The sequence below is a fragment of the Oncorhynchus nerka genome, linkage group LG3 (assembly GCF_034236695.1).
Source record: "Oncorhynchus nerka isolate Pitt River linkage group LG3, Oner_Uvic_2.0, whole genome shotgun sequence".
NCBI lineage: Eukaryota > Metazoa > Chordata > Actinopteri > Salmoniformes > Salmonidae > Oncorhynchus > Oncorhynchus nerka.
The window spans coordinates 32,594,692-32,621,424 of record NC_088398.1 but is presented as its reverse complement, the minus strand read 5'-3'; the positions used below and the strand labels follow the sequence as shown (position 1 = coordinate 32,621,424).

Below are 26,733 nucleotides of genomic sequence, written 5' to 3'. Positions count from 1 at the left end.
AACAATACACATACCCTAACAAGCAACCCCATCAGTTAAGGGGTTACCATGAATTTAACAGTCGCTTAAAGCTCAGTGGCAAATACAATTCTGAATTTCATCTTACAGAACACATGCAATACACTATCAATGCAAGTTCTGTGTTCACACAGTTCAATAATTAAAATGTACAGTATTATACTCTGAAAAAGTAAATGCTACTGTAATCAGAATGAATGAAATTCATTAAGGGGAAGGGTTTGTATTCCACAGAAATTACTATCAGGTTGGCTGCTAGTTACAAACATTACAGCATGGCTATTTGGTGTTCTATATCACTTTCACTTCTAGAGGCCTTAAAAGTTTTCAAACTGGCAGCAACTACAGGGAAAAACAGACCAAAAGAACATCGCAAAATAAGGTTATACTTGAGTAAAAGTAAATATACAGTACCTTTATTACTCAAGTAAAAGTGAAAGTAATTTCAGCATTTATTTTCAAATTAAAAATTAAAAGGACAATAGGTGATACTATCGTGAGCTGAGAAAATCATTTAAGATTATTTTAATAAAAAATATAGGGTAACAGGGTTGAAATTAGAGTAACGGGGTTGCGCAATGTAACAATGTTTACATTACTTTTGATCATGACATAAATGGGACAAATAAATACCCAGGACCACAGGAATGTTGTTTAATAATATTTTATATATATGTTTTCAGAGAAGGAAACAGGATGAGTAGGAATGATAAAAAAATAAACATGTCAACAAGACCACAAACTGGATCTGATATTCAATGGACAAACATACAAAAAATAGTCATATTACAATAGGCCGACAACCTGGCATTAAAATGAATGATCATATCAAAAATAGTCATGAACTGATCAATATTTTAGAAAGTTGATGTTATAATGTTCAGATTTAATTTTAGTGGCTGGCCAGGGAATCCCATACCTCACTTGCGATGGCCATGTGGCGTGAGGTAATGTTCTCTGGGGCAGGAATGATGGTCAGCATATCCCCAAAGGGATACCAAAGGAGATCGTCCCTCAACAGCCAGAAAAAAACAGTTTACACCCACTCTATGCATACATTTCACCTGGCAGTGGATCTTATTCAACCCTTGGATGATCCCTTGGTAGATCGTGTGGTCGTACACAAAGGCACACCATTTGCCCACCACCTCTGGACTGTGCCACTGCACTTTTTCTGGTGTGCTTTATAGAGGTCGACCGATTATGATTTTTCAAAACCGATACCGATTATTGGAGGTCGATATATATATATATATAAATATCGTCAGATTAATCAGTATCGTCTTTTTTTGGACCTCCAATAATCGGTATCGGTTTTGAAAAATCATAATCGGTCAACCTCTAGGCTCGAAGTCATTTGGGCCGGAAGGTTGCAAGTTCAAACCCCCAAGCTGACAAAGTACAAATCTGTCGTTCTGCACTGTTCCTAGGCCGTCATTGAAAATAAGAATTTGTTCTAAACTGACTTGCCTAGTTAAATAAAGGTCAAATAAAATAAACAGTGCTGTGCTTCAAGCATTGCTAAGAGCTGCTGGCAAACACAGTAAAGTGCTGTTTGAATAAATGAATGCTTACCAGCCTGCTGCAAAACATGTATTGATCAGTTACGATTGTGCTTTCTTCGCAAATGTGCTTTTGTTAAATCAGCACCCGTTTGGCGAAGTTTAAGTAGTCTGTGATTCGATGATAAATTAACAGGCAAGGACAAGCTAGTTAAGCTAGTAATTTCATCAAACATGTGTAGTTAAGTAGTGATTATGTGAAGATTGATTGTTTTTTATAAGATAAGTTTAATGCTAGCTAGCAACTTACCTTGGCTTATTGCAGCCACAAATACCCTCGTGGATTGCAATGTAATGGGCCATAATCGGTGTCCAAAAAGGCAGATTTCCGATTGTTGTGAAAACTTGAAATCGGCCCTAATTAATCGCCCATGCCGAGTAATCGGTCGACCTCTAGTGCTGTGTATGGGGTATTCTGTGTGGTCATCTGTGAGATTAAAGCTGAAGCACTTGAACAAAAAACAGTCACACTTCAGATTCCCTGTTGCAGAACACATGCAGCTGATGTCGCAGTAAATAATTTTCCCAGGTGAAAGAGTGACCACCTGGTGGAGCATCATTGTGGACGGTATGGCTGGAAGATCAGCTGGCATTTCTTTCACTGGATCCTCCACAGCTTGTAAAACAATTTCACCTTCGATTGTCCCTCACTCAGAGCTTGGTACAGGGACAATGCCATGGGGATATCAACTCCTTGGCTGACAAGCCTGCCGGCCCTCCTCTTCAATGTGCCACCAACACCATCTGGGGCACCTTTGCCATGACTGGCTTCGAAGTAATTCCAGGTTCCTCTTGTAAACCCCTTCTTGAAAATTTCAGTACAAACACTGCTTGTACTGTGTGCAGGTTCAGCTTCAGGGACCATGAGAAAGCATATTGCTGTCTGATGTCCCCGTTTCTACGTCTTTCCTCCACTTCTCTTTCTCTTTTTCCAAGTACTGCTTTCTCCTATGTACAACTGCAACACACCAGGCATGGTAGTGCCACTGCTTTTCAGCAGAGATCAATGGTGTGCCAGAACTCTGTTGAATGACGTGGCAAACTGCGGTTCTAGTGTTAATTTTACTATAGATAATAGATTGTCCCTTCTGAGTGAACTGAAGGAGATTACAACCCTGTTACTGTAGTACAACACTGTTACTTGAATTATAGTAAATGGGTTTCAAGTAACAGGGTTGTAAATCAATGCTAAAATGTTAGCTTTTTCTCAGGAATAGATGCTAGCTGTGGAATGTAGCATTTACTGTCGGGTCAAGGACAAACTAGTTATAAAAATAGAAAACTTAGAAATTAATTAGTCTTATTCTGATAATATGAGTAATAGGATTGTGTTGGTTATAGAGTGATACACTCAATCAAGACTGAAAATATTGGAAACATATGAAAAATAGAAGAGAGGACTTACCTTTGGTCTACCCATGGTGTTAGCAAATGGCTTGAGGATGTAATTTCCTGTGTCATGTGTCTCATTGTTTTTTCTCTTGCTCTGCCAGGCTAAATAGGTTTAAGGGACACAACTTCAGTGCATAATTGATATCATTTCAAATATGTTGATGATTAAACAAATTGTTTGAACAACTACAAGAGACATAAATCAACAATATCATACCAACATTTTTTGGATTTAAACCTTATTTGAACTGTTATATTTGATGTGCAAGTTGGTCATCAAGAAGGTGGGACAATAGAAAAATGCCATTTTAGGGGAACCATTTTTTGTCTACAACTATATTTACATTTGTCACAGGACAAGTATAATATACACAACAAGTGCATGTTTTAGTATTTTGGGCATGGATTATTTGAAATTTCATGGGTGGGACAGAAAATGTCCTCCAATTCTGGAATGACCAATGGGAGTAAAAAGTACATATTTCCTTTATGAATGTAGTGGAGTATAAGTTAAAAAATATATATATATCAAATTAAATGTTATTGCTGTCATAAGTGCCCCGAAGCAATATGTTGTTTAGAAATTGTTGTAGAAACAAGCCATTCATTTTTTTGAAAACTGGGTGGACCTGAAAAGAATATGTAATGTTTTACTGCATTATTTTCATTTTAGCAACCAGCCTAATAGACATTAGCCATTCGGGTAGGCTATCGTGCAGGCTGTCGTCTCGATGCCCATTAACTTGCGCATTAGGCTAATGTCAATTAGAAAATTAGAGAGCAATTTAAGAGCAAAGCACACACACCTACCCTTGTCTTGCTTCGCACCAGTGTGTCCTCGCCAAGGGAAGTAGATTGCACTTGCCCCCGCCATCACCACCCCGTTGCATTGCGCGTACCTCGTACAGGGATAGGATCGGATACCTGTCTTTCAGAACATCTTTCCATAACTTCGCCAGAGCCTGAGATGTCAGTGATCACAATTGAATGAGGTCTGATCAGTGCTTTCACACGTTCCTCGTCTGCTCTCGTGCGCTCAACAAAATCTGCATTTGGGGAGTCCGCAAGCATCTGCACTACAGGAAAGGAAAAGGCAACACTGACCTTGACTATAACGACGTTTTATCTACTAGGCTAATATTGCACCTGAATATGATGGAGTTTCCTACCCTGTCTGCGGCTGATTTAGCCGACCTGTATTCTGTGATCCCTTTCATTGCCACATTGCCTGAGGATTCTACAGGGCTGCCATCAAGAGGCAATGACACCGAGAAGGGTTCTTCGAAGGACACCACAAGTATTAAAATCGCAGTATCTATAACTGCTCTCTACTCTATTATATGCATTGTTGGACTGCTTGGAAACATTCTCGTTATGTATGGAGTGGTGAGGTAAGAAAGCCTATCTACTGTAGCTCTTTTGGTGACCCTAATGGAAATAACTAATACAAGTACCCTTATGTCCGTTTTCCACTGTGAAGTGATTGAATTTTAATGTTGAATATCACCACAAGTGAACTGATATAGTTTATTATATAATCAGAGGCATTTGCATCCTCCAGCTAACTCACATTATTTCGGATAGGCTATGTAGTGCCACAGGTGCATAGTGAGAAAAGGAGACAACAAACCCACCCCACTCATGCCCTACCATCCACCAAGCTCTAGCATCAAGCAGTTAAATTGCAGTAGTGGAAAAAGTACTCAATTGTCATATTTGAATAAAGTAAAGATACCTTAATTAAGTGAAAGTGAAAGTACCCAGTAAAATACTACTTGAGTAAAAGTCTAAAAGTATCATTTTTTTATTTACTTAAAGTACAGTGGTGGAAAAAGTACTGAATTGTCATACTGGTTAATAAGTAGCAAGTACAAATAAATGTGGTACATCAAATTCCTTATATTAAGCAAACCAGATGCAACAATTCACTTATTTACATTTATGGACAGCCAGGGGCACACTCAGACATAATTTACAAGCACAGTGATTGAGTTTAGTGAGTCCACCAGATCAGAGGCAGTTGGGGTGACAATGCATTCTATTAATAGTTGTGTGAATTGGACCATATTGCTGTCCTTCCTGAGCATTCGAAATACAACAAGTACTTATGGCTGTCAGGGAAATTGTATGGGAGTATAAAAAAAATGTTTTATAGGAATAAAAGTAAAACATAGATACCCCAAATAACTACTTAAGTAGTACTTTAAAGTAGTTTAACTTAGTTAATTTACACCACTGTAATTGTAAAGCGCTTCCTGGCTGTAAGTGACACAAAGACATGTAGGAACGATTTAAATTAATTACATTTACATAAACATTTATAACAATTTCACAAGCAAAAATTGTCTAAGGCTTGTCAATCTCATCATACATGTTTAATACATAATATAGCAAACTAAACTCATGTTGCTTTTATGTGATGCTTATTACATGCTCGGCTCGCTTATGATATTATGAAGATATTGTGAATTGTTGCAGAATATTATGTCAAATTGCAAAATGTGAACTGTGATTTTTACGGTAGCGATGATACATTAGCCTATGAACCTGGAACTGTACTCTCTATAGACCTCAGCTCTGATTTGAGGTATTGACTTCGCTTCTGGCTGCACTAGGGCCTTAGATCAATGAATAAACGGCACCCAAGTTCTAATCACCAAATTCAAGGCTGTTGAGTAAACTTGTTTGAGATAACTCCATCTTATCTGGTTAGGTCAGAGGAGGCAATTAGTGTGATGACATGGGCTGAGTCAGAAAAAAACTATAATTACGAACTGTTTCATCCTTGCTTCCTCCATTCCTCTCAAAGCTCACTGGAGGAGGTCCTTCAATGCACGTTGAGAGGAATCGAGGAAACAAGGATGGAGGAACGAGGAAGCAAGGATTTGACGGCTAGTAACGTTTTCAAACACAGCCCATGTCGCGAGCCCCCTACCGCCAGTGGCGTAAAATGCACATTAAGAGGAATTTGAGGAAACAAGGATGGAGGAACGAGAAAGCAAGGATTTGATGGCTGGTAATGTTTTCAGACACAGCCCATGTCTCGATCCCCCTACCACCAGTGGTGTGTATTCATGGATGCCAAGGGAAGCCAGCCTTCCCCCCCAAAAAATTACCAAGAAAAAAAAACCATACTAAATTATTGATCTTTCATCTCTCTGTGTTTCTGTGTTGCATCTCACCGGAGAAAGCATTTGAGCAAACGAAACAGCGCCCCTCTGTCTCCGTATGTGTAGCTTATACACTGCTCAAAAAAATAAAGGGAACACTTAAACAACACAATGTAAATCCAAGTCAATCACACTTCTGTGAAATCAAACTGTCCACTTAGGAAGCAACACTGATTGACAATAAATTTCACATGCTGTTGTGCAAATGGAATAGACAACAGGTGGAAATTATAGGCAATTAGCAAGACACCCCCAAAAAAGGACCACAGACCACTTCTCAGTTCCTATGCTTCCTGGCGGATGTTTTGGTCACTTTTGAATGCTGGCGGTGCTTTCACTCTAGTGGTAGCATGAGACGGAGTCTACAACCCACACAAGTGGCTCAGGTAGTGCAGCTCATCCAGGATGGAACATCAATGCGAGCTGTGGCAAGAAGGTTTGCTGTGTCTGTCAGCGTAGTGTCCAGAGCATGGAGGCGCTACCAGGAGACGGGCCAGTACATCAGGAGACGTGGAGGCCGTAGGAGGGCAACAACCCAGCAGCAGGACCGCCAACTCCGCCTTTGTGCAAGGAGGAGCAGGAGGAGCACTGCCAGAGCCCTGAAAAATGACCTCCAGCAGGCCACAAATGTGCATGTGTCTGCTCAAACGGTCAAAATCAAATCAAATCACATGGTTAGCAGATGTTAATGCGAGTGTAGCGAAATGCTTGTGCTTCTAGTTCCGACAATGCAGTAATAACCAAAGAGTAATCTAACTAACAATTCCAAAACTACTACCTTATACACACAAGTGTAAAGGGATAAAGAATAAAGAATATGTACATAAAGATATATGAATAAGTGATGGTACAGAACGGCATAGCCAAGATGCAGTAGATGGTATCGAGTACAGTATATACATATGAGATGAGTAATGTAGGGTATGTAAACAAAGTGGCATAGTTTAAAGTGGCTAGTGATACATGTATTACATAAAGATGCAGTAGATGATATAGAGTACAGTATATACGTATACATATGAGATGAATAATGTAGGTTATGTAAACATTATATTAAGTAGCATTGTTTAAAGTGGCTAGTGATTCCCATGAATTCCCATTATTAAAGTGGCTGGAGTTGAGTCAGTGTGTTGGCAGCAGCCACTCAATGTTAGTGGTGGCTGTTGAACAGTCTGATGGCCTTGAGATTGAAAAACAGCTTCTGTCTCTCCAGCTTTGATGCACCTGTACTGACCTCGCTTTCTGGATGATAGCGGGGTGAACAGGCAGTGGCTCGGGTGGTTGTTGTCCTTGATGATCTTTATGGCCTTCCTGTGACATCGGGTGGTGTAGGTGTCCTGGAGGGCAGGTAGTTTGCCCCCGGTGATGCGTTGTGCAGACCTCACTACATTTACATTACATTTAAGTCATTTAGCAGACGCTGTTATCCAGAGCGACTTACAAATTGGTGCGTTCACCTTAAGACATCCAGTGGAACAGCCACTTTACAATAGTGCATCTAAATCTTTTAAGGGGGGTGAGAAGGATTACTTTATCCTATCCTAGGTATTCCTGAAAGAGGTGGGGTTTCAGGTGTCTCCGGAAGGTGGTGATTGACTCCGCTGTCCTGGCGTCGTGAGGGAGTTTGTTCCACCATTGGGGGCCAGAGCAGCGAACAGTTTTGACTGGGCTGCGCGGAACTGTACTTCCTCAGTGGTAGGGAGGCGAGCAGGCCAGAGGTGGATGAACGCAGTGCCCTTGTTTGGGTGTAGAGCCTGGTCAGAGCCTGGAGGTACTGAGGTGCCGTTCCCCTCACAGCTCCGTAGGCAAGCACCATGGTCTTGTAGCGGATGCGAGCTTCAACTGGAAGCCAGTGGAGAGAGCGGAGGAGCGGGGTGACGTGAGAGAACTTGGGAAGGTTGAACACCAGACGGGCTGCAGCGTTCTGGATGAGTTGTAGGGGTTTAATGGCACAGGCAGGGAGCCCAGCCAACAGCGAGTTGCAGTAATCCAGACGGGAGATGACAAGTGCCTGGATTAGGACCTGCGCTGCTTCCTGTGTGAGGCAGGGTCGTACTCTGCGGATGTTGTAGAGCATGAACCTACAAGAACGGGCCACCGCCTTGATGTTAGTTGAGAACGACAGGGTGTTGTCCAGGATCACGCCAAGGTTCTTAGCGCTCTGGGAGGAGGACACAATGGAGTTGTCAACCGTGATGGCGAGATCATGGAATGGGCAGTCCTTCCCCGGGAGGAAGAGCAGCTCCGTCTTGCCGAGGTTCAGCTTGAGGTGGTGATCCGTCATCCACACTGATATGTCTGCCAGACATGCAGAGATGCGATTCGCCACCTGGTCATCAGAAGGGGAAAGGAGAAGATTAATTGTGTGTCGTCTGCATAGCAATGATAGGAGAGACCATGTGAGGTTATGACAGAGCCAAGTGACTTGGTGTATAGCGAGAATAGGAGAGGGCCTAGAACAGAGCCCTGGGGGACGCCAGTGGTGAGAGCGCGTGGTGAGGAGACAGATTCTCGCCACGCCACCTGGTAGGGGCGACCTGTCAGGTAGGACGCAATCCAAGCGTGGGCCGCGCCGGAGATGCCCAACTCGGAGAGGGTGGAGAGGAGGATCTGATGGTTCACAGTATCGAAGGCAGCCGATAGGTCTAGAAGGATGAGAGCAGAGGAGAGAGAGTTAGCTTTAGCAGTGCGGAGGGCCTCCGTGATACAGAGAAGAGCAGTCTCAGTTGAATGACTAGTCTTGAAACCTGACTGATTTGGATCAAGAAGGTCATTCTGAGAGAGATAGCGGGAGAGCTGGCCAAGGACGGCACGTTCAAGAGTTTTGGAGAGAAAAGAAAGAAGGGATACTGGTCTGTAGTTGTTGACATCGGAGGGATCGAGTGTAGGTTTTTTCAGAAGGGGTGCAACTCTCGCTCTCTTGAAGACAGAAGGGACGTAGCCAGCGGTCAGGGATGAGTTGATGAGCGAGTTGAGGTAAGGGAGAAGGTCTCCGGAAATGGTCTGGAGAAGAGAGGGAGGGAATAGGGTCAAGCGGGCAGGTTGTTGGGCGGCCGGCCGTCACAAGACGCGAGATTTCATCTGGAGAGAGAGGGAGAAAGAGGTCAGAGCACAGGGTAGGGCAGTGTGAGCAGAACCAGCGGTGTCGTTTGACTTAGCAAACGAGGATCGGATGTCGTCGACCTTCTTTTCAAAATGGTTGATGAAGTCATCTGCAGAGAGGGAGGAGGGGGAGGGGAGGAGGATTCAGGAGGGAGGAGAAGGTGGCAAAGAGCTTCCTAGGGTTAGAGGCAGATGCTTGGAATTTAGAGTGGTAGAAAGTGGCTTTAGCAGCAGAGACAGAAGAGGAAAATGTAGAGAGGAGGGAGTGAAAGGATGCCAGGTCCGCAGGGAGGCGAGTTTTCCTCCATTTCCGCTCGGCTGCCCGGAGCCCTGTTCTGTGAGCTCGCAATGAGTCGTCAAGCCACGGAGCAGGAGGGGAGGACCGAGCCGGCCTGGAGGATAGGGGACATAGAGAATCAAGGGATGCAGAAAGGGAGGAGAGGAGGGTTGAGGAGGCAGAATCAGGAGATAGGTTGGAGAAGGTTTGAGCAGAGGGAAGAGATGATAGGATGGAAGAGGAGAGAGTAGCGGGGGAGAGAGAGCGAAGATTGGGACGGCGCGATACCATCCGAGTAGGGGCAGTGTGGGAAGTGTTGGATGAGAGCAAGAGGGAAAAGGATACAAGGTAGTGGTCGGAGACTTGGAGGGGAGTTGCAGTGAGGTTAGTGGAAGAACAGCATCTAGTAAATCCACTACCCTCTGGAGAGCCTTACGGTTGTGGGCGAAGCAGTTGCCGTACCAGGCGGTGATACAGCCTGACAGGATGCTCTCGATTGTGCATCTGTAGAAGTTTGTGAGCCAAATTTCTTCAGCCTCCTGAGGTTGAAGTGGCGCTGCTGCGCCTTCTTCACGATGCTGTCTGTGTGGGTGGACCAATTCAGTTTGTCTGTGATGTGTACGCCGAGGAACTTAAAACTTACTACCCTCTCCACTACTGTCCCATCGATGTGGATAGGGGGGTGTTCCCTCTGCTGTTTCCTGAAGTCCACAATCATCTCCTTAGTTTTGATGACTTTGAGTGTGAGGTTATTTTCCTGACACCACACTCCGAGGGCGCCCTCACCTCCTCCCTGTAGGCCGTCTCGTCGTTGTTGGTAATCAAGCCTACCAATGTTGTGTCGTCCGCAAACTTGATGATTGAGTTGGAGGCGTGCGTGGCCACGCAGTCGTGGGTGAACAGGGAGTACAGGAGAGGGCTCAGAACGCACCCTTGTGGGGCCCCAGTGTTGAGGATCAGCGGGGTGGAGATGTTGTTACCTACCCTCACCACCTGGGGGCGGCCCGTCAGGAAGTCCAGTACCCAGTTGCACAGGGCGGGGTCGAGACCCAGGGTCTTGAGCTTGATGATGAGTTTGGAGGGTACTATGGTGTTAAATGCTGAGCTGTAGTCGATGAACAGCATTCTCACATAGGTATTCCTCTTGTCCAGATGGGTTAGGGCAGTGTGCAGTGTGGTTGAGATTGCATCGTCTGTGGACCTATTTGGGCGGTAAGCAAATTGGAGTGGGTCTAGGGTGTCAGGTAGGGTGGAGGTGATATGGTCCTTGACTAGTCTCTCAAAGCACTTCATGATGACGGAAGTGAGTGCTACGGGGCGGTAGTCGTTTAGCTCAGTTACCTTAGCTCTCTTGGGAACAGGAACAATGGTGGCCCTCTTGAAGCATGTGGGAACAGCAGACTGGGATAAGGATTGATTGAATATGTCCGTAAACACACCAGCCAGCTGGTCTGCGCATGCTCTGAGGGCGCGACTGGGGATGCCGTCTGGGCCTGCAGCCTTGCGAGGGTTAACACGTTTAAATGTTTTACTCACCTCAGCTGCAGTGAAGGAGAGTCCGCATGTTTTGGTTGCGGGCCATGTCAGTGGCACTGTATTGTCCTCAAAGCGGGCAAAAAAGTTATTTAGTCTGCCTGGGAGCAAGACATCCTGGTCCGTGACTGGGCTGGTTTTCTTTTTGTAATCCGTGATTGACTGTAGACCCTGCCACATACCTCTTGTGTCTGAGCCGTTGAATTACGATTCTACTTTGTCTCTATACATACGCTTAGCTTGTTTGATTGCCTTGCGGAGGGAATAGCTACACTCTTTGTATTCGGTCATGTTTCCGGTCACCTTGCCCTGATTAAAAGCAGAGGTTCGCGCTTTCAGTTTCACGTGAATATGCTGCCATCAATCCACGGTTTCTGGTTTGGGAATGTTTTAATCGTTGCTATGGGAACGACATCTTCAACGCACGTTCTAATGAACTCGGTCAGAAACAGACTCTACGAGGGTGGTATGAGGGCCCGACGTCCACAGGTGGGGGTTGTGCTTGCAGCCCAACACCGTGCAGGACGTTTGGCATTTGCCAGAGAACACCAAGATTGGCAAATTTGCCACTGGTGCCCTTCACAGATGAAAGCAGGTTCACACTGAGCACGTGACAGAGTCTGGAGATGCCGTGGAGAACGTTCTGCTGCCTGCAACATCCTCCAGCATGACTGGTTTGGCGGTGGGTCAGTCATGGTGTGGGGTGGCATTTCTTTGGGGGGCCGAGATGAGATCCTCAGACCCCTTGTGAGACCATATGCTGGTGCGGTTGGCCCTGGGTTCCTCCTAATGCAAGACAATGCTAGACCTCATGTGGCTGGACTGTGTCAGCAGTTCCTGCAAGAGGAAGGCATTGATGCTATGGACTGGCCCGCCCGTTTCATGTCTCGCTCCATCCACCAACAGATGCACCACAGACTTTCCAGGAGTTGGCGGATGCTTTAGTCCAGGTCTGGGAGGAGATCCCTCAGGAGACCATCCGCCACCTCATCAGGAGCATGCCCAGGCGTTGTAGGGAGGTCATACAGGCACGTGGAGGCCACACACACTACTGAACCTCATTTTGACTTGTTTTAAGGACATTACATCAAAGTTGGATCAGCCTGTAGTGTGGTTTTCCACTTTAATTTTGAGTGTGACTCCAAATCCAGACCTCCATGGGTTGATAAATTTGATTTCCATTGATCATTTTTGTGTGATTTTGTTGTTAGCACATTCAACTATGTAAAGAAAAAAGTATTAAATAAGAATATTTCATTCATTCAGATCTAGGATGTGTTATTTTAGTGTTCCCTTTATTTTTTTGAGCAGTGTATATCAGATGCTGTCTGGTCAGAAAGCATCTGACATTGTTGCTGCCTGTAACATTGAATGCAATGGAAGGCAGCAAGCATTTGGCCCAACTCAGCATTGAGCTAAACAGAGTAACCTCAGTTGTGAATTGTCCTGGCGCACCAAATAAAAGTGTCAAGGGAAGCCAGTTTGGATTTGGCTTCAGACTAATCATCAGAGTACGCAGCTGAACACTGTATGCTGGCAACACTCAGTTTGTTATTTTAACTAAAACATAACCTGTAATGAACACGATGGGAGACAGAGAGCTGGTTTCAAGCGCAGGTCGCAGTAGGTGCTTATTTGTCAGGGACCACAGGAGGAGGCAGGTAGTTGGGTCCAGGGGCAGGCAGAAGGTCATACACATGTGGTCCAAAAAGGAAACAGTACAGGCAGGGAAAAGGCTAGTAACGTAGGTAAATGCTTGAGCTTGTTGGTAGGTAGTTGGCGAGGGCTCTTTGCCAATGCACAGACGGGACAGGAATCCAGACACAGGAGGCAGGTGTTTAGTCCAAGATGTTTATTAACTTCTTGACGCTACCAATCCCTGTAGCGGGATAATTTCCGTCTGCAACCGCTGAATAGCATAGCGCAACAGTCAAATAATATTACTAGAAATATTCATATTCATGAAATCACAAGTGCAATATTTTGAAACACAGCTTAGCCTTTTGTTAATCACCCTGTTGTCTCAGATTTTGAAATTATGCTTTACAGCGAAAGCAATCCAAGCGTTTGTGTAAGTTTATCAATAGCCTAGCATAGCATTATGTACACTTAGCATCAGGAAGCTTGGTCACGAAAATCAGAAAAGCAATCAAATTAACCGTTTACCTTTGATGACCTTAGGATGTTTTCACCCACGAGACTCCCAGTTACACAGCAAATGTTCCTTTTGTTCCATAAAGATTATTTTTATACCCAAAATACCGATGTTTGTCGTGTTATGTTCAAAAATCCACAGGAAAGAGCGGTCACGACAACGCAGACGGAAATTCCAAATAGTCTTCATAATATCCAAAGAAACATGTCAAAGTTTTTTATAATCATTCCTCAGGTAGTTTTTAAAATATATATTTGATAATATATCAACCGAGTGTGTAGCTTTTTCCATAACAGCGGGAGGAACAATGGCCGGTTTACTCAATTGCACACCAACTCACTCGGAGAGCCCCCACCTCTCCACTTACGCAATGTGATCCTTCACACTCATTTTTCAAAATAAAAGCCTGAAACAATGTTTAAAGACTGTTGACACTTTAGGGAAGCCACAGAAAAAGGAATCTGGTTGATATCCCTTTAAATGGAGGACAGGCACGCGTAGGAACACAGACATTTCAAAATTAGAGGCTCTTCCTGATTGGATTATATCCTCAGGCTTTCGCCTGCAATATCAGTTCTGTTATACCCACAGACAATATTTTTACAGTTTTGTAAACTTTAGAGTGTTTTCTATCCTATTCTGTCAATTATATGCATATTCTAGCAACAGGTCATGAGAAACATAACATAAAAATAGTGCCCCCTAGCTTCAAGAGGTTAACAATCCAAAAGGGATAGGCAAGAAAATGGGAGTCCAGAAAAACAGGCAAAGGTCAAAACTGGGAGGTGCTGCAGATCAGGCAGCCTTCTGAGAATCCGTAGGCGAATGAGAACTCACACTGCCATCCGTTCTTCTTGCTAACGTGCAATCATTGGAAAATAAAATTGATGATCTATGATTAAGATTATCCTACCAACGGGACATTAAGACATAGCTGAATGACAATACGGACAACATAGAGCTAGCGGGATTTTCCATGCACTGGCAGAACAGAGACGCTACCTCTGGTAAGACGATATTTGTCTATTTGTCAATAACAGCTGGTGCTCAATGTCTAATATTAAAGAAGTCTCGAGGTATTGCTCACCTGAGGTAGAGTACCTTATGATAAGCTGTAGACCACACTATCTACCAAGAGAGTTCTCATCTATATTATTCGTAGCAGTCTATTTACCACCACAGAGCGAAGCTGGCACTAAAGACTGCTCTCAACCAACTCTATAAGGCCATAAGCACAGAAGAAAATGTTCACCCAGAAGCGGCGCTCCTAGCGGACGGGGACTTTAATGCAATCAAACTTAAATCAGTTTTACCTAATTTTACCAGCACGTCACTTGCAACCAGAGAAAAAAATCCTAGATGACCTTTACTTCACACACAGAGATGCATACAAAGCTCTCCCCCGCTCTCCATTTGTCAAATATGCCCATAATTCTGTCCTCCTGATTCCTGCTTACAAGCAAGAACTAAAGCAGGAGGTACCAGTGACTCGCTCAATACGGAAGTGGTAAGATGACGCAGATGCTACACTACAGGACTGTTTTGCTAGCACAGACTGGAATGTGTTCCGGGATTCATCCAAGGGCATTGAGGAGTACACCACCTCAGTCATCGGCTTCATCAATAAGTGCATGGGCAACGTCGTCCCCACAGTGACTGTACGTACAGTTGTGTCACACCTTGTGTGCTGCCGTTGCATTCTGTGGAACGTCATTTAATTGTCAGCCATTTTTGCTGTTTATTGCTAGTTATTGCTAGTTTGACCACCAGACGGCATCTTTGAGAAGCATTTGATAGTATTCCGTATTGGCATTACCTGAGAATGTAAAACCTTTTTTGTAATAACATTAATATATGGGATTGATTTTAAGAAATTTGGCTTAATTAATTAGATTAATATTATGGTGTTTCTTTTCAGAGAAAAATGAAAAAATTTAACTCTCGGGGTTTCCGTTAGGATGAAATGACTGTACAACATGACTGTTGGGAGTAGGCTACAGGATTGGACGATTCTAAATGGTTTGCCTTATCTAGACAACTTTGTTCCAATATTTCTGTAAATCAGTGATATTTATTTCCATAGTAATTCATTATGGATCCATAACTAAATCAACATCTGCATTTTGAAAGAGTATTTTTTTAATCATTATTTTATTAACAAAATGTGTTTATTTGTTTATTAGGCTACTGTGCAGTCTACAATACATACTGTAGTAAACATGGGAAAGTCCCTAATTCCTTACATAAGGGAGAGCATGCCATGTTTGTACTACAGAGTAGAGCACACGGGAAACTGGTTTCAAAACCCCGTTGGGGAGGAAGGAGTGGGCTAACCTTGTAAATAAGAATTTGTTCTTAACTGATTCCATATGTGTTATTTCATAGTTGTGATGTCTTCACTATTATTCTAAAATGTAGAAAATAGTAAAAATATATCCAAACTTTTGACTGGTACTTGCTGGAACGGAAAATTTGTCGCTGTACAACGTGGCAGTCGGCAGTACAGTACTGGGCTATTTAGCTAAATAATCCCTGTGTCATGCGGATGAGAGACCATAGTTCAAATTCCCATATGGGGAGGAAGGAGTAGGCTTGAGTACCCATGCTTGTCTCAGAGCAGTGCAAAATGGTGCTAAAATAGTTGTAGGCTTTTGCTTCTAAATACAATATGCTCTTTACATAAATAAGACCTACACCATTTTTAACAGTATATCTACAAATATTTTTTTCAATGACATGACTCTCCGCAAATAATTACATTTAGAGGATTGGGGGACTGTATTAATATCTAAGGGGCATATATATAATTCTAAATCAATCGCATTTAAAAAAAAAGTAATGATATTTTGGAGATTTTCATTTAACCTAGAGTGAGTGAGAAAAAGGCAATTCTTGAACATGGGGTGAGACATTCTCTCTAATTTGTAAATAGTCAGTTTGATATTTAGAATTATTTATTTATTATTTATGTATTTATTCAATCAACACATATCTTAAGAATACCATGGAACATTTGAACATTTTCATTTCTCCATGCTTGTCTCAGAGCAGCGCGAAACATTGCTGAAATAGACGTCAGCAGCGGGAAAGCTATGTATTCTGTGCCAACTTCGTGGTATCTCTTCGGTTACACAGCAGAACAGCATAACGGTCTGAGCGGCACTTGCTGTGCCTGGTGAGCAGTTGGTCAAGTTCTGTTGTCAGAAGAGGAATGGAAATGTCAGGGTGAACCTGCCACGTATGTTGACTCTGCCTGTCAGAGATGGTGTTCCAGAGCTCACAGGTGTGCCTGGCATGGACTGTGACTCCATCTCATTCCTCGCCCTTTTCAACGCGTGAGTGAGTCAATGATTCCAATGATTAGTCTGACAAACAAAGAACTTTGCATCCTGCAGGCCCAGGCATGGATTAAAGCTGGCGAGACATTCAATAACTTCATCTTCACAGACGAATGAACCGTGGCCCTTGAGCAATTTGCTCAAAATTGCTACAGAAAAAAAGTTAGAAGATTAACAAAAGCATAAAGATGTTGAAGAAATGCTGTTTTGAGTTAAAACATGTAACACTTTAGACTACTTAAGCATCGAATACATTGCAAGTTGCGCTGCAGTTGCCGCCAGTTGTTTTTTTTTACATGTTAAATAAAGGTTCAAAGGCAAGTCAGGTAAGAACAAATTCATATTTATAATGAAGGCCTATCCCGGATGACGTTGGGCCAATTGTGCGCCGCCCTATGGCATTCCCAATCACGGTCAGATTTGATACAGCCTGAATTCGAACCAGGGACTGTAGACCGCTGCACCACTCGGGAGCCATAACTTACACACATATATATACATATAAAAAAACATTTTCAGAACATTAACCATGTGTAGGTACATACGTGTGTAGGTAGATAGACACAAATTGTTTTTTGCAAGTTGCGGGGGGTAAAAGTTGAATAGTCTATTGTTGCAGCTAATAGCCATCCTGCTACACTTGTGAAAAATGAATAATAATACTTTTTAATATGTTAAAGATTCCAATTAATAAAGTGTTTTTAGTCACAATCGGCCCAACCCCAATTGATACATTTGGGCACAGTCGATAGCGTGCTGGACTTCGGGCTAGAATGTTGAGGGTTTGAAACCTGCTCCCTGCTTGTTTCGTTACATTATTACGCTGGTCTCTGAGCAAATAGCCTGGATTGTTTCTCCCATCTCGTTCCTCGCTCTCTTCCACGCGTCATTCAGCACGCTTGTGGGCGTGCTGACAGGATGTAATGTTTTTTATTTTGTATATATGAATTACCAATCAACCTTTAAACAGGTCAACATTCACAAAGCCGCTGGGACAGACAGATTACCAGGACATGTACTCAAAGCATCCGCTGACCAACTGTCAAGTGTTTTCACTAACATTTTCAAACTCTCCCTGACCGAGTCTGTCTCACCTACATGTTTCAAGCAGACCACCACACTAAGGTCACCTGCCTTAATGACTACTGACCCATAGCACTCACATCTGTAGCCATGAAGTGCTTTGAAAGGCTGGTCATGGCTCAAATCAACAGCATCCTCCCGGACACACTAGACCCACTCCAATTTGCATATCGCCCCAACAGATCTACAGATGACGCAATCTCAATCACACTCCACACTGCCCTTTCTCAGACAAAAGGAACACCTATGAGAGAATGCTGTTCATTGACTACAGCTCAGCGTTCAACACCATAGTACCCACAAAGCTCATCACTAAGCTAAGAACTCTGAGCTAAGAACTCTCACCTCCCTCTACAACTGGATCCTGGACTTCCTGACGGGCCGCCCCCACTCCAACACCATCATTAAGTTTGCTGACGACACAACAGTGGTAGGCCTGATCACCGACAACGATGAGACGCCCTATAGAGAGGTCAGAGACCTGGCAGTGTGGTGCCAGGACAACAACCTCTTCCTCGATGTGAGCAAGACAAAGGAGCTGATCGTGGACTACAGGAAAAGCTCGGCCGAACACACCCCCATTAACATCGACGGGGCTGTAGCGGAGCAGGTCGAGTTTCAAGTTCCTTGGTTTCCACATCACCAACGAACTATCATGGTCCAAACATACCGGGACAGTCGTGAAGAGGGCACGACAAAACCTTTTCTCCCTCAGGAGACTGAGGGAGAAATGGGTCCCCAGATCCTCAGAAGGTTATACAGCTGCACCATCGAGAGCATCCTGACCGGTTGCATCACCACCTGGTATGGAAGCTGCTCAACATCTGACCGTAAGGCGCTACAGAGAGTAGTGCGAATGGCGCAGTTCATCACTGGGACCAAGCTTTCTGCCATCCAGGACCTATATAATAGGAGGTGTCAGAGGAAAGCCCATAAAATTGTCAGACTCCAGTCACCCAAGTTATTTTCTCTACAGCACAGCAAGCGGTACCGGAGCGTACCAAAGGCTAGGACCAAAAGGCTCCTCAACAGCTTCTACCCCCAATGCATAAGACTGCTAAACAATTAATAAAATCGCCACCAGACAATTTACATTGAGCCCCCCCTCCCTTTTGTACACTGCTGCTACTCGCTGTTTATTATCAATGCATAGTCACTTCACCCCCACCGACATGTACAAATTCCCTAAACTAAACTGTACCCTCGCACACTGACTCGGTACCGGTGCCCCCTGTATATAGCCTCGTTATTGTTATTCTTATTGTGTTACTTTTATTATTACTTTTTATTTTAGTCTACTTGGTAAATATTTTCTTAACTCTTCTTGGACTGCACTGTTGGTTAAGGGCTTGTAAGTAAGCATTTCACTGTAAAGTCTACACTTGTTGCATTGCATGTGACAAATAAAATTTGATTTGAATTACACCTCCATGCAATACAGATACCTTGCCTTCTGAGATCTGTAGTATTTGACAAGCTAATAAACAGCATTGACCTCTCTCTGTCCAGATACACCAAAATGAAGACAGCCACTAACATCTACATCTTCAACTTGGCCCTGGCCGATGCTTTGGCTACCAGCACTCTGCCCTTCCAGAGTGCCAAGTACCTGATGAACACCTGGCCCTTCGGCGAGTTCCTGTGTAAAGTGATCCTCGCCATTGACTACTACAACATGTTCACCAGTATCTTCACCCTGACCATGATGAGCGTGGACCGCTACATCGCTGTGTGCCACCCGGTCAGGGCCCTGGACTTTAGAACACCTGCCAAGGCCAAGATGATCAACGTGTGCATCTGGATCCTCTCCTCTGCCATAGGAGTGCCCATCATGGTCATGGCGGTTACCAAGGTGACAGACAAAGGTGAGCAGTCCATGTGAGCTGTACCGTATGTGCTCCAGACACCAACATCCACATATCCATATGCTAACCATTTGATTGTTTATCCCTCAGGCAATACAGGCTGCATGCTACAGTTTCCTCAGCCAGACTGGTACTGGGACACGGTGACTAAGATTTGCGTGTTCATATTTGCCTTCGTGGTGCCAACCCTGGTCATCACCATCTGCTACGGCCTGATGATTCTCCGCCTGAAGAATGTCCGGCTGCTCTCCGGTTCAAAGGAGAAAGATAGGAATATGCGGCGCATTACCCACATGGTCCTGGTGGTGGTGGCGGTCTTCATAATTTGCTGGACGCCCATCCACATCTTTATCATCCTCAGGACCATGGTGCAGATCAACAGCACGAACCCCTATGTGATCGCCAGCTGGCACCTGTGCATCGCGCTGGGCTACATGAACAGCAGCCTCAACCCCCTGCTCTATGCCTTCCTGGACGCGAACTTCAAGAGGTGCTTTAGGGATTTCTGCCTGCCTTTCCGCCCCAACATGGACCAGAGCAGCTTCTCCAGAGCCCACAACTCCACGCGAGAGCCCACCACCGTGTGTCCCCCGAGAGTGTTGGTGAGGAAGCCTGTATGACTAGGCATGGAGCAGTGTCCTGGAGACTCCCGCTCACGGACAGTCCAGGCCGACTTACAGACTGATGTCACACAGTTCTCCACAGATTTCTGACAGTAGCTCTGGCTTTAGACCTACAGCACAAAACCCACTGCAACATTTGCATAGAGTGTGATGTCACATTTTTTGGCCCATCCAGACAAAAACTAGATTTACTCTTCCTCTAACCTAACATAGCAGGCATAAATTCCCCCATCTAGGTTTCAGTGGAAAGGAATCTACAGTGGCTTGCGAAAGTATTCATCCCCCTTGGCATTTTTCCTGTTTTTTTGCCTTACAACCTGGAATTAAAATAGATTTTTGTGGGGGTTGTATCATTTGATTTACACAACATGCCTACCACTTTGAAGATGCAAAATATGTGTTATTGTGAAACAAACTAGAAGTAAGACAAAAAAACAGAACTTGAGCGTACATAACTATTCACCCTCACAAAGTCGATACTTTGTAGAGCGACCTTTTGCAGCAATTACAGCTGCAAGTCTCTTTGGGTATGTCTCTATAAGCTTGGCACATCTAGCCACTGGTATTTTCCCCCATTCTTCAAGGCAAAACTGCTACAGCTCCTTCAAGTTGGATAGTTTCCGCTGGTGTACAGCAATCTTTAAGTCATACCACAGATTCTAAATTAGATTGAGGTCTGGGCTTTGACTAGGCCATTCTAAGACATTTAAATGTTTCCCCTTAAACCACTCAAGTGTTGCTTTAGCAGTATGCTTAGGGTCATTGTCCTGCTGGAAGGTGAACCTCCGTCCCAGTCGCAAAAAAACAGAAACAGGTTTCCCTCAAGAACTTCCCTGTATTTAGCGCCATCCGTCATTCCTTCAATTCTGACCAGTTTCCCAATCCCTGCCGATGAAAAACATCCCCACAGCATGAGGCTGCTACCACCATGCTGGAGTTCTCGAGGTGATGAGAGGTGTTGGGTTTGCGCCAGACATAGTGTTTTCCTTGATGGCCAAAAAGCTCAATTTATGTTTGGGGAGTCTCCCACATGCCTTTTGGCGAACACCAAACATGTTTGCTTATTTTTTTCTTCAAGCAATGGCTTTTTTTCTGGCCACTCTTCCATTTTTTTTTTACCTTTATTTAACCAGGCAAGTCAGTTAAGAACAAATTATTATTTTCAATGACGGCCTAGGAACAGTGGGTTAACTGCCTGTTCAGGGGCAGGAACGACAGATTTGTACCTTGTCAGCTCGGGGGTTTGAACTTGCAACCTTCCGGTTACTAGTCCAACGCTCTAACCGCTAGGCTAACCTGCCGCCTCCATAAGCCCAGCTCTGTGGAGTGAACGGCTTAAAGTGGTCCTATGGCCAGATACTCCAATCTCCGCTATGGAGCTTGCAGCTCCTTTCAGGATTATCTTTGGTCTCTTTGTTGCCTCTGAAAAATGCCCTCCTTGCCTGGTTTGTGAGTTTTGGTGGGCGGCCCTCTCTTGGCAGGTTTGTTGTGGTGCCATATTCTTTCCATTTATTAAGAATGGATTTAATGGTGCTCCATGGGATGTTCAAAGTTTCATATATTTTTTTATAACCCAGCCCTGATCTGTACTTCTCCACAATGTTATCCCTGACCTGTTTGGAGAGCTCCTTGGTCTTTATGGTGCCGCTTGCTTGGTGGTGCCGCTTGCTTAGTGGTGTTGCAGACCTCGGGGCCTTTCAGAACAGGTGTGTGTATATAAATACTGAGATCATGTAACACTTAGATTGCACACAGGTGGACTTTATTTAACTAATTATGTGACTTCTCAAGGTAATTGGTTGCACCAGATCTTATTTAGGGGGTTTCATAGTAAAGGGGGCGAATACATATGCACGCACCATTTTTCAGTTTTTTATTTTTTTGAATTTTTTGAAACAAGTAATTTTTTTCATTTCACTTTACCAATTTGGACTATTTTCTGTATGTCCATTGCCATAAATCCAAATAGAATTCCATTTAAATTACAGGTTGTAATGCAACAAAATAGGAAAAATGCCAAGGGGGATGAATACTTTTGCAAGGCACTGTAAAGTTGAAATAGCTGTATCCCTAAAAACCAGATTACATCCAGTTGTTGCATCGGCCAGGGCCAAAAATCTGTCATTCTGCCCCTGAGCAAGGCAGTTAACCAACTGTTTCCCGGGTGCCGAAGACATGGATGTTAATTAATGGTGATTCAGAGGGGTTGGGTTGAATGCGGAAGACACATTTCAGTTGAAGGCATTCAGTTGTACAACTGACTAGATATCTCCCTTTCCCTGGTGTTGTTGCATAATGACCAATACGCTACCCCTCATTGGGCACAGACATCAGTTCAATCCCTGGTGTAGCATACCTCCTGAGGTCGGGCCCCCCAGATAGCATTTGAACACTTCATAAGCCATGATTTTATTCATTTTTTATTACAGGAAATTAGCTTAAAACTGCAAAGTGTTCTCTGCCGATAATGGATATTAACTGAAAAATGATCGTATGTAGTTACTTGCAATAGCCCTCTGTGACTTTAAAGAATATTTATCTCAAAAATGTGCTTTCTGAATGATGTGTCCAGAGATGTGGTTAACTTCATCAGATTTGTCAAAATCCTAAATTAATCAGGAATGAGCATGGTCAGCTAAACCATATTCATGTCCTCATTACTAGTGCAACAAAACCACTCATGGTCTGTAAAGTTCTCTACTTTTTATAGATTTAACAAACAATATTGGAATCACCATGGTCACAATCATAAACTGTCAACTCCATCTGCCTGATAGATTAAAATATGACATGAATTTTTGTTTAAATATGTTACATGCAATTGGGTTTTAGAGACGAAGCAACTGAGGAAAAACTAAATTGCTGCTGTGTATACCACTTGAATGAAGAAGAAAAATGTAATCTTTGTAAAACATCAACTCTGTCAGATTGCTGAAAGATCTGATAGAATGAGTATGTTTGTATTGGGGATTTTCAAATGAATCATTTTCCATAGCTTACAAATGTTTGTATTTTACTTTTAGAGTCAAAAATTTCTGTTTTTGAGAATCTGTTGTCAACTCCGTCATTGGCTTGTCATCTCTGTCACTGATGGCTAAGCCCCTTTAAGATCAATATTTTTGTCAATATTCTGAACAAATATTGTAATCACTGTTATGCAACATATGGCTAAAAAATGTGAAGTATTTGCTCTGCTATCTTTGCTTTCTAAACCTAGAAAAACCTAGCTCTGGAGCATTTAATAGTGCTATAAAGCAAAACAAAAAGACCTTTTGGAAATTTGTATTAAATATTTGAATAATCTAATATTAGAATTAAACAATTAAGGTCTTTAAACACTTGTTTCAACTGTTCTGCCTTATTATTATTCGACCATGCTGGTCATTTATGAACATTTGAACATCTTGGCCATGTTCTGTTATAATCTCCACCCGGCACAGCAAGAAGAGGACTGGCCACCACACATAGCCTCGTTCCTCTCTAGGTTTCTTCCTAGGTTTTGGCCTTTCTAGGGAGTTTTTCCTAGCCACCGTGCATTACACCTGCATTGCTTGCTGTTTGGGGTTTTAGGCTGGGTTTCTGTACTGGCCAAGATGTTCAAATGTTCATAAATGACCAGCATGGTCGAATAATAATAATCACAGTAGTTGTCGAGGGTGCAGCAAGTCACCACCTCAGGAGTAAATGTAAGTTGGCTTTTCATAGCCGATCATTAAGAGTATCTCTCACTCCTGCTGTCTCTAGAGAGTTGAAAACAGCAGGTCTGGGACAGGTAGCACATCCGGTGAACAGGTCAGGATTCCATAGCCGCAGGCAGAACAGTTGAAACTGGAGCAGCAGCACGGCCAGGTGGACTGGGGACAGCAAGGTGGTAGTCAGGTAGTCCTGAGGCATGGTCCTCGGGCTCGGGTCCTCCGAGAGAAAGACAGAAAGAGAGAATTAGAGAGAGCATACACAGGACACCGGATAAGACAGGAGAAGTACTACAGATATAACAAACTGACCCTAGCCCCCCGACACAAACTACTGCAGCATAAATACTGGAGGCTGAGACAGGAGGGGTCAGGAGACACTGTGGCCCCATCCGCTGATACCCCTGGGACATGAACAAACAGGAAGGATATAACCCCACCCACTTTGCCAAAGCACAGCCCCCACACCACTAGAGGGATAACTTCAACCACCAACTTACCATCCTGAGAAAAGGCCGGGGAATAGCCCACAAAGATCTCCGCCACTGCACAACCCAAGGGGGGCGCCAACCCAGACAGGAAGATCACGTCAGTGACTTAACCCACTCAAGTGACGCACCCCTCCTAGGGACGGCATGAAAGAGCACCAGTAAACCAGTGACTCAGGCCCTGTAATAGGGTTAGAGGCAGAGAATCCCAGTGGAGAGAGGGGAACCGGCCAGGCAGAGACAGCAAGGCAGAACATTCCATAAAAATGTAGCTCTTATAGGAGAAAGCCCTGCCTCCAGCTGTTTGCTTAGAAATTCTAGGGACAATTAGGAGGCCTGCGTCTTGTGACCATAGCGTACGTGTAGGTATGTACGGCAGGACCAAATCGGAAAGGTAGGTAGGAGCAAGCCCATGTAAATGCTTTGTAGGTTAGCAGTAAAACCTTGAAATCAGCCCTTGCCTTAACAGGAAGCCAGTGTAGGGAGGCTAGCACTGGAGTAATATGATCACATTTTTTGGTTCTAGTCAGGATTCTAGCAGCCGTATTTAGCACTAACTGAAGTTTATTTAGTGCCTTATCCGGGTAGCCGGAAAGTAGAGCTTCCTTGGCCAAGGCACCGGATACACAGGGCCGTGGAGGCGCACTGGTGGTCTCGACCACATAGCTGGCACCTCCGTTCTGGCACCGAGCACACCGGCCTGTGAATACTCGGCCTGACCTGTCACCTGCTCGCACCGGTAAGTAAGGGGAGTGGGCTCAGGTCTCCAACCTGACTCCGCCACACTCCCCCGTGTGTCCCCCCAAAACCATTTTGGGGGCTGCCTCTCGGGCTTCCTTGCCAGCCGTGTTCCCTCGTACACGAGCTGCTGCCTCCGCTCTCCTGGCTGGGAAGCGATCCCTTCCAGCCAGGATTTCCTCCCATGTGTAGGATCCCTTCCCGTCCAGAATGTCCTCCCATGTCCATTCCTCCTTTTTACCACGCTGCCTGGTCCGTTGGTGGTGGGTAGTTCTGTAACGGCATTCAGAGGAAGAAGGTGAGGACCAAGGTGCAGCGTGGTACGTGTTGATATTTATTAAATAGAACTGCACACTAAATACAAAGTAACAAAAGGAATAACCGAAACAGTTCTGAAAGGTGATACAAACAGAAAACAACTACCCACAAAACCCATGTGGGCAAGAGCTACCTAAGTATGGTTCTCAATCAGAGACAATGACAGACAGCTGTCCCTGATTGAGAACCATACCCGGCCAAAAACTAAGAAATACAAAAACATAGAAAAAAGAACATAGAATGCCCACCCTAGTCACACCCTGGCCTAACCAAAATATAGATTAAAAAGCCTCTCTATGGCCAGGCCGTGACATTACTAAAGCACTTGAGTGTCTTCCTTGATCCTAGGTCCTGGCAGAGTTGTGCAGACTCAGGACAACTGAGCTTTGAAGGAATACTCAGATTTAAAGAGGAGTCCATAATTTGCTTTCTAATGATCATGATCTTTTCCTCAAAGAAGTTCATGAATGTATTACTGCTGAAGTGAAAGCCATCCTCACTTGGGGAATGCTGCTTTTTAGTTAGCTTTGCGACAGTATCAAAAATAAATGTTGGATTGTTCTTATTTTCCGCAATTAAGTTGGAAAAATAGGATGATCGAGCAGCAGTGAGGGCTCTTCGATACTGCACGGTACTGACTTTCCAAGCTAGTCGGAAGACTTCCAGTTTGGTGTGGCGCCATTTCCGTTCCAATTTTCTGGAAGCTTGCTTCAGAGCTCAGGTATTGTCTGTATACCAGGGAGCTGGTTTCTCATGACAAATGTTTTTAGTTTTTAGGGGTGTAACTGCATCTAGGATATTGCGCAAGGTTAAATTGAGTTCCTCAGTTAGGTGGTGAACTGATTTTTGTCCTTTGGTGACAAGCCAAATTTCTTCAGCCTCCTGAGGTTGAAGAGGCGCTGCTGCGCCTTCTTCACGATGCTGTCTGTGTGAGTGGACCAATTCAGTTTGTCTGTGATGTGTATGCCGAGGAACTTAAAACTTACTACCCTCTCCACTACTGTCCCATCGATGTGGATAGGGGGGTGTTCCCTCTGCTGTTTCCTGAAGTCCACAATCATCTCCTTAGTTTTGGTGACGTTGAGTGTGAGGTTATTTTCCTGACACCACACTCCGAGGGCCCTCACCTCCTCCCTGTAGGCCGTCTCGTCGTTGTTGGTAATCAAGCCTACCACTGTTGTGTCGTCCGCAAACTTGATGATTGAGTTGGAGGCGTGCGTGGCCACGCAGTCGTGGGTGAACAGGGAGTACATGAGAGGGCTCAGAACGCACCCTTGTGGGGCCCCAGTGTTGAGGATCAGTGGGGTGGAGATGTTGTTGCCTACCCTCACCACCTGGGGGCGGCCCGTCAGGAAGTCCAGTACCCAGTTGCACAGGGC

The 26,733-nt window shown here is 44.2% G+C and overlaps 1 protein-coding gene across 1 annotated transcript; it reads left to right on the top strand.

Annotated features, from left to right (window-relative positions):
* Positions 1 to 4,127: 4,127 nt before the first annotated feature.
* LOC115115148 (delta-type opioid receptor-like) lies at positions 4,128 to 23,244 on the top strand. The gene is made up of 3 exons (XM_029643641.2): positions 4,128 to 4,363; positions 19,140 to 19,495; positions 19,586 to 23,244. The coding sequence occupies exons 1-3, from the start codon at positions 4,128 to 4,130 to the stop codon at positions 20,113 to 20,115; spliced, it is 1,122 nt and encodes a 373-aa protein (XP_029499501.1). The 3' UTR covers positions 20,116 to 23,244.
* The last annotated feature ends 3,489 nt before the right edge of the window (positions 23,245 to 26,733 follow it).

Bases quoted from the DNA above. Each gene is read 5' to 3' on its own strand.
- LOC115115148 (XM_029643641.2), top strand. From the start codon at position 4,128: ATGGAGTTTCCTACCCTGTCTGCGGCTGATTTAGCCGACCTGTATTCT. The intron at 4,364-19,139 runs GTAAGAAAGCCT...CTCTCTGTCCAG, and splicing joins GTTATGTATGGAGTGGTGAG to ATACACCAAAATGAAGACAG. The intron at 19,496-19,585 runs GTGAGCAGTCCA...TTTATCCCTCAG, and splicing joins TACCAAGGTGACAGACAAAG to GCAATACAGGCTGCATGCTA.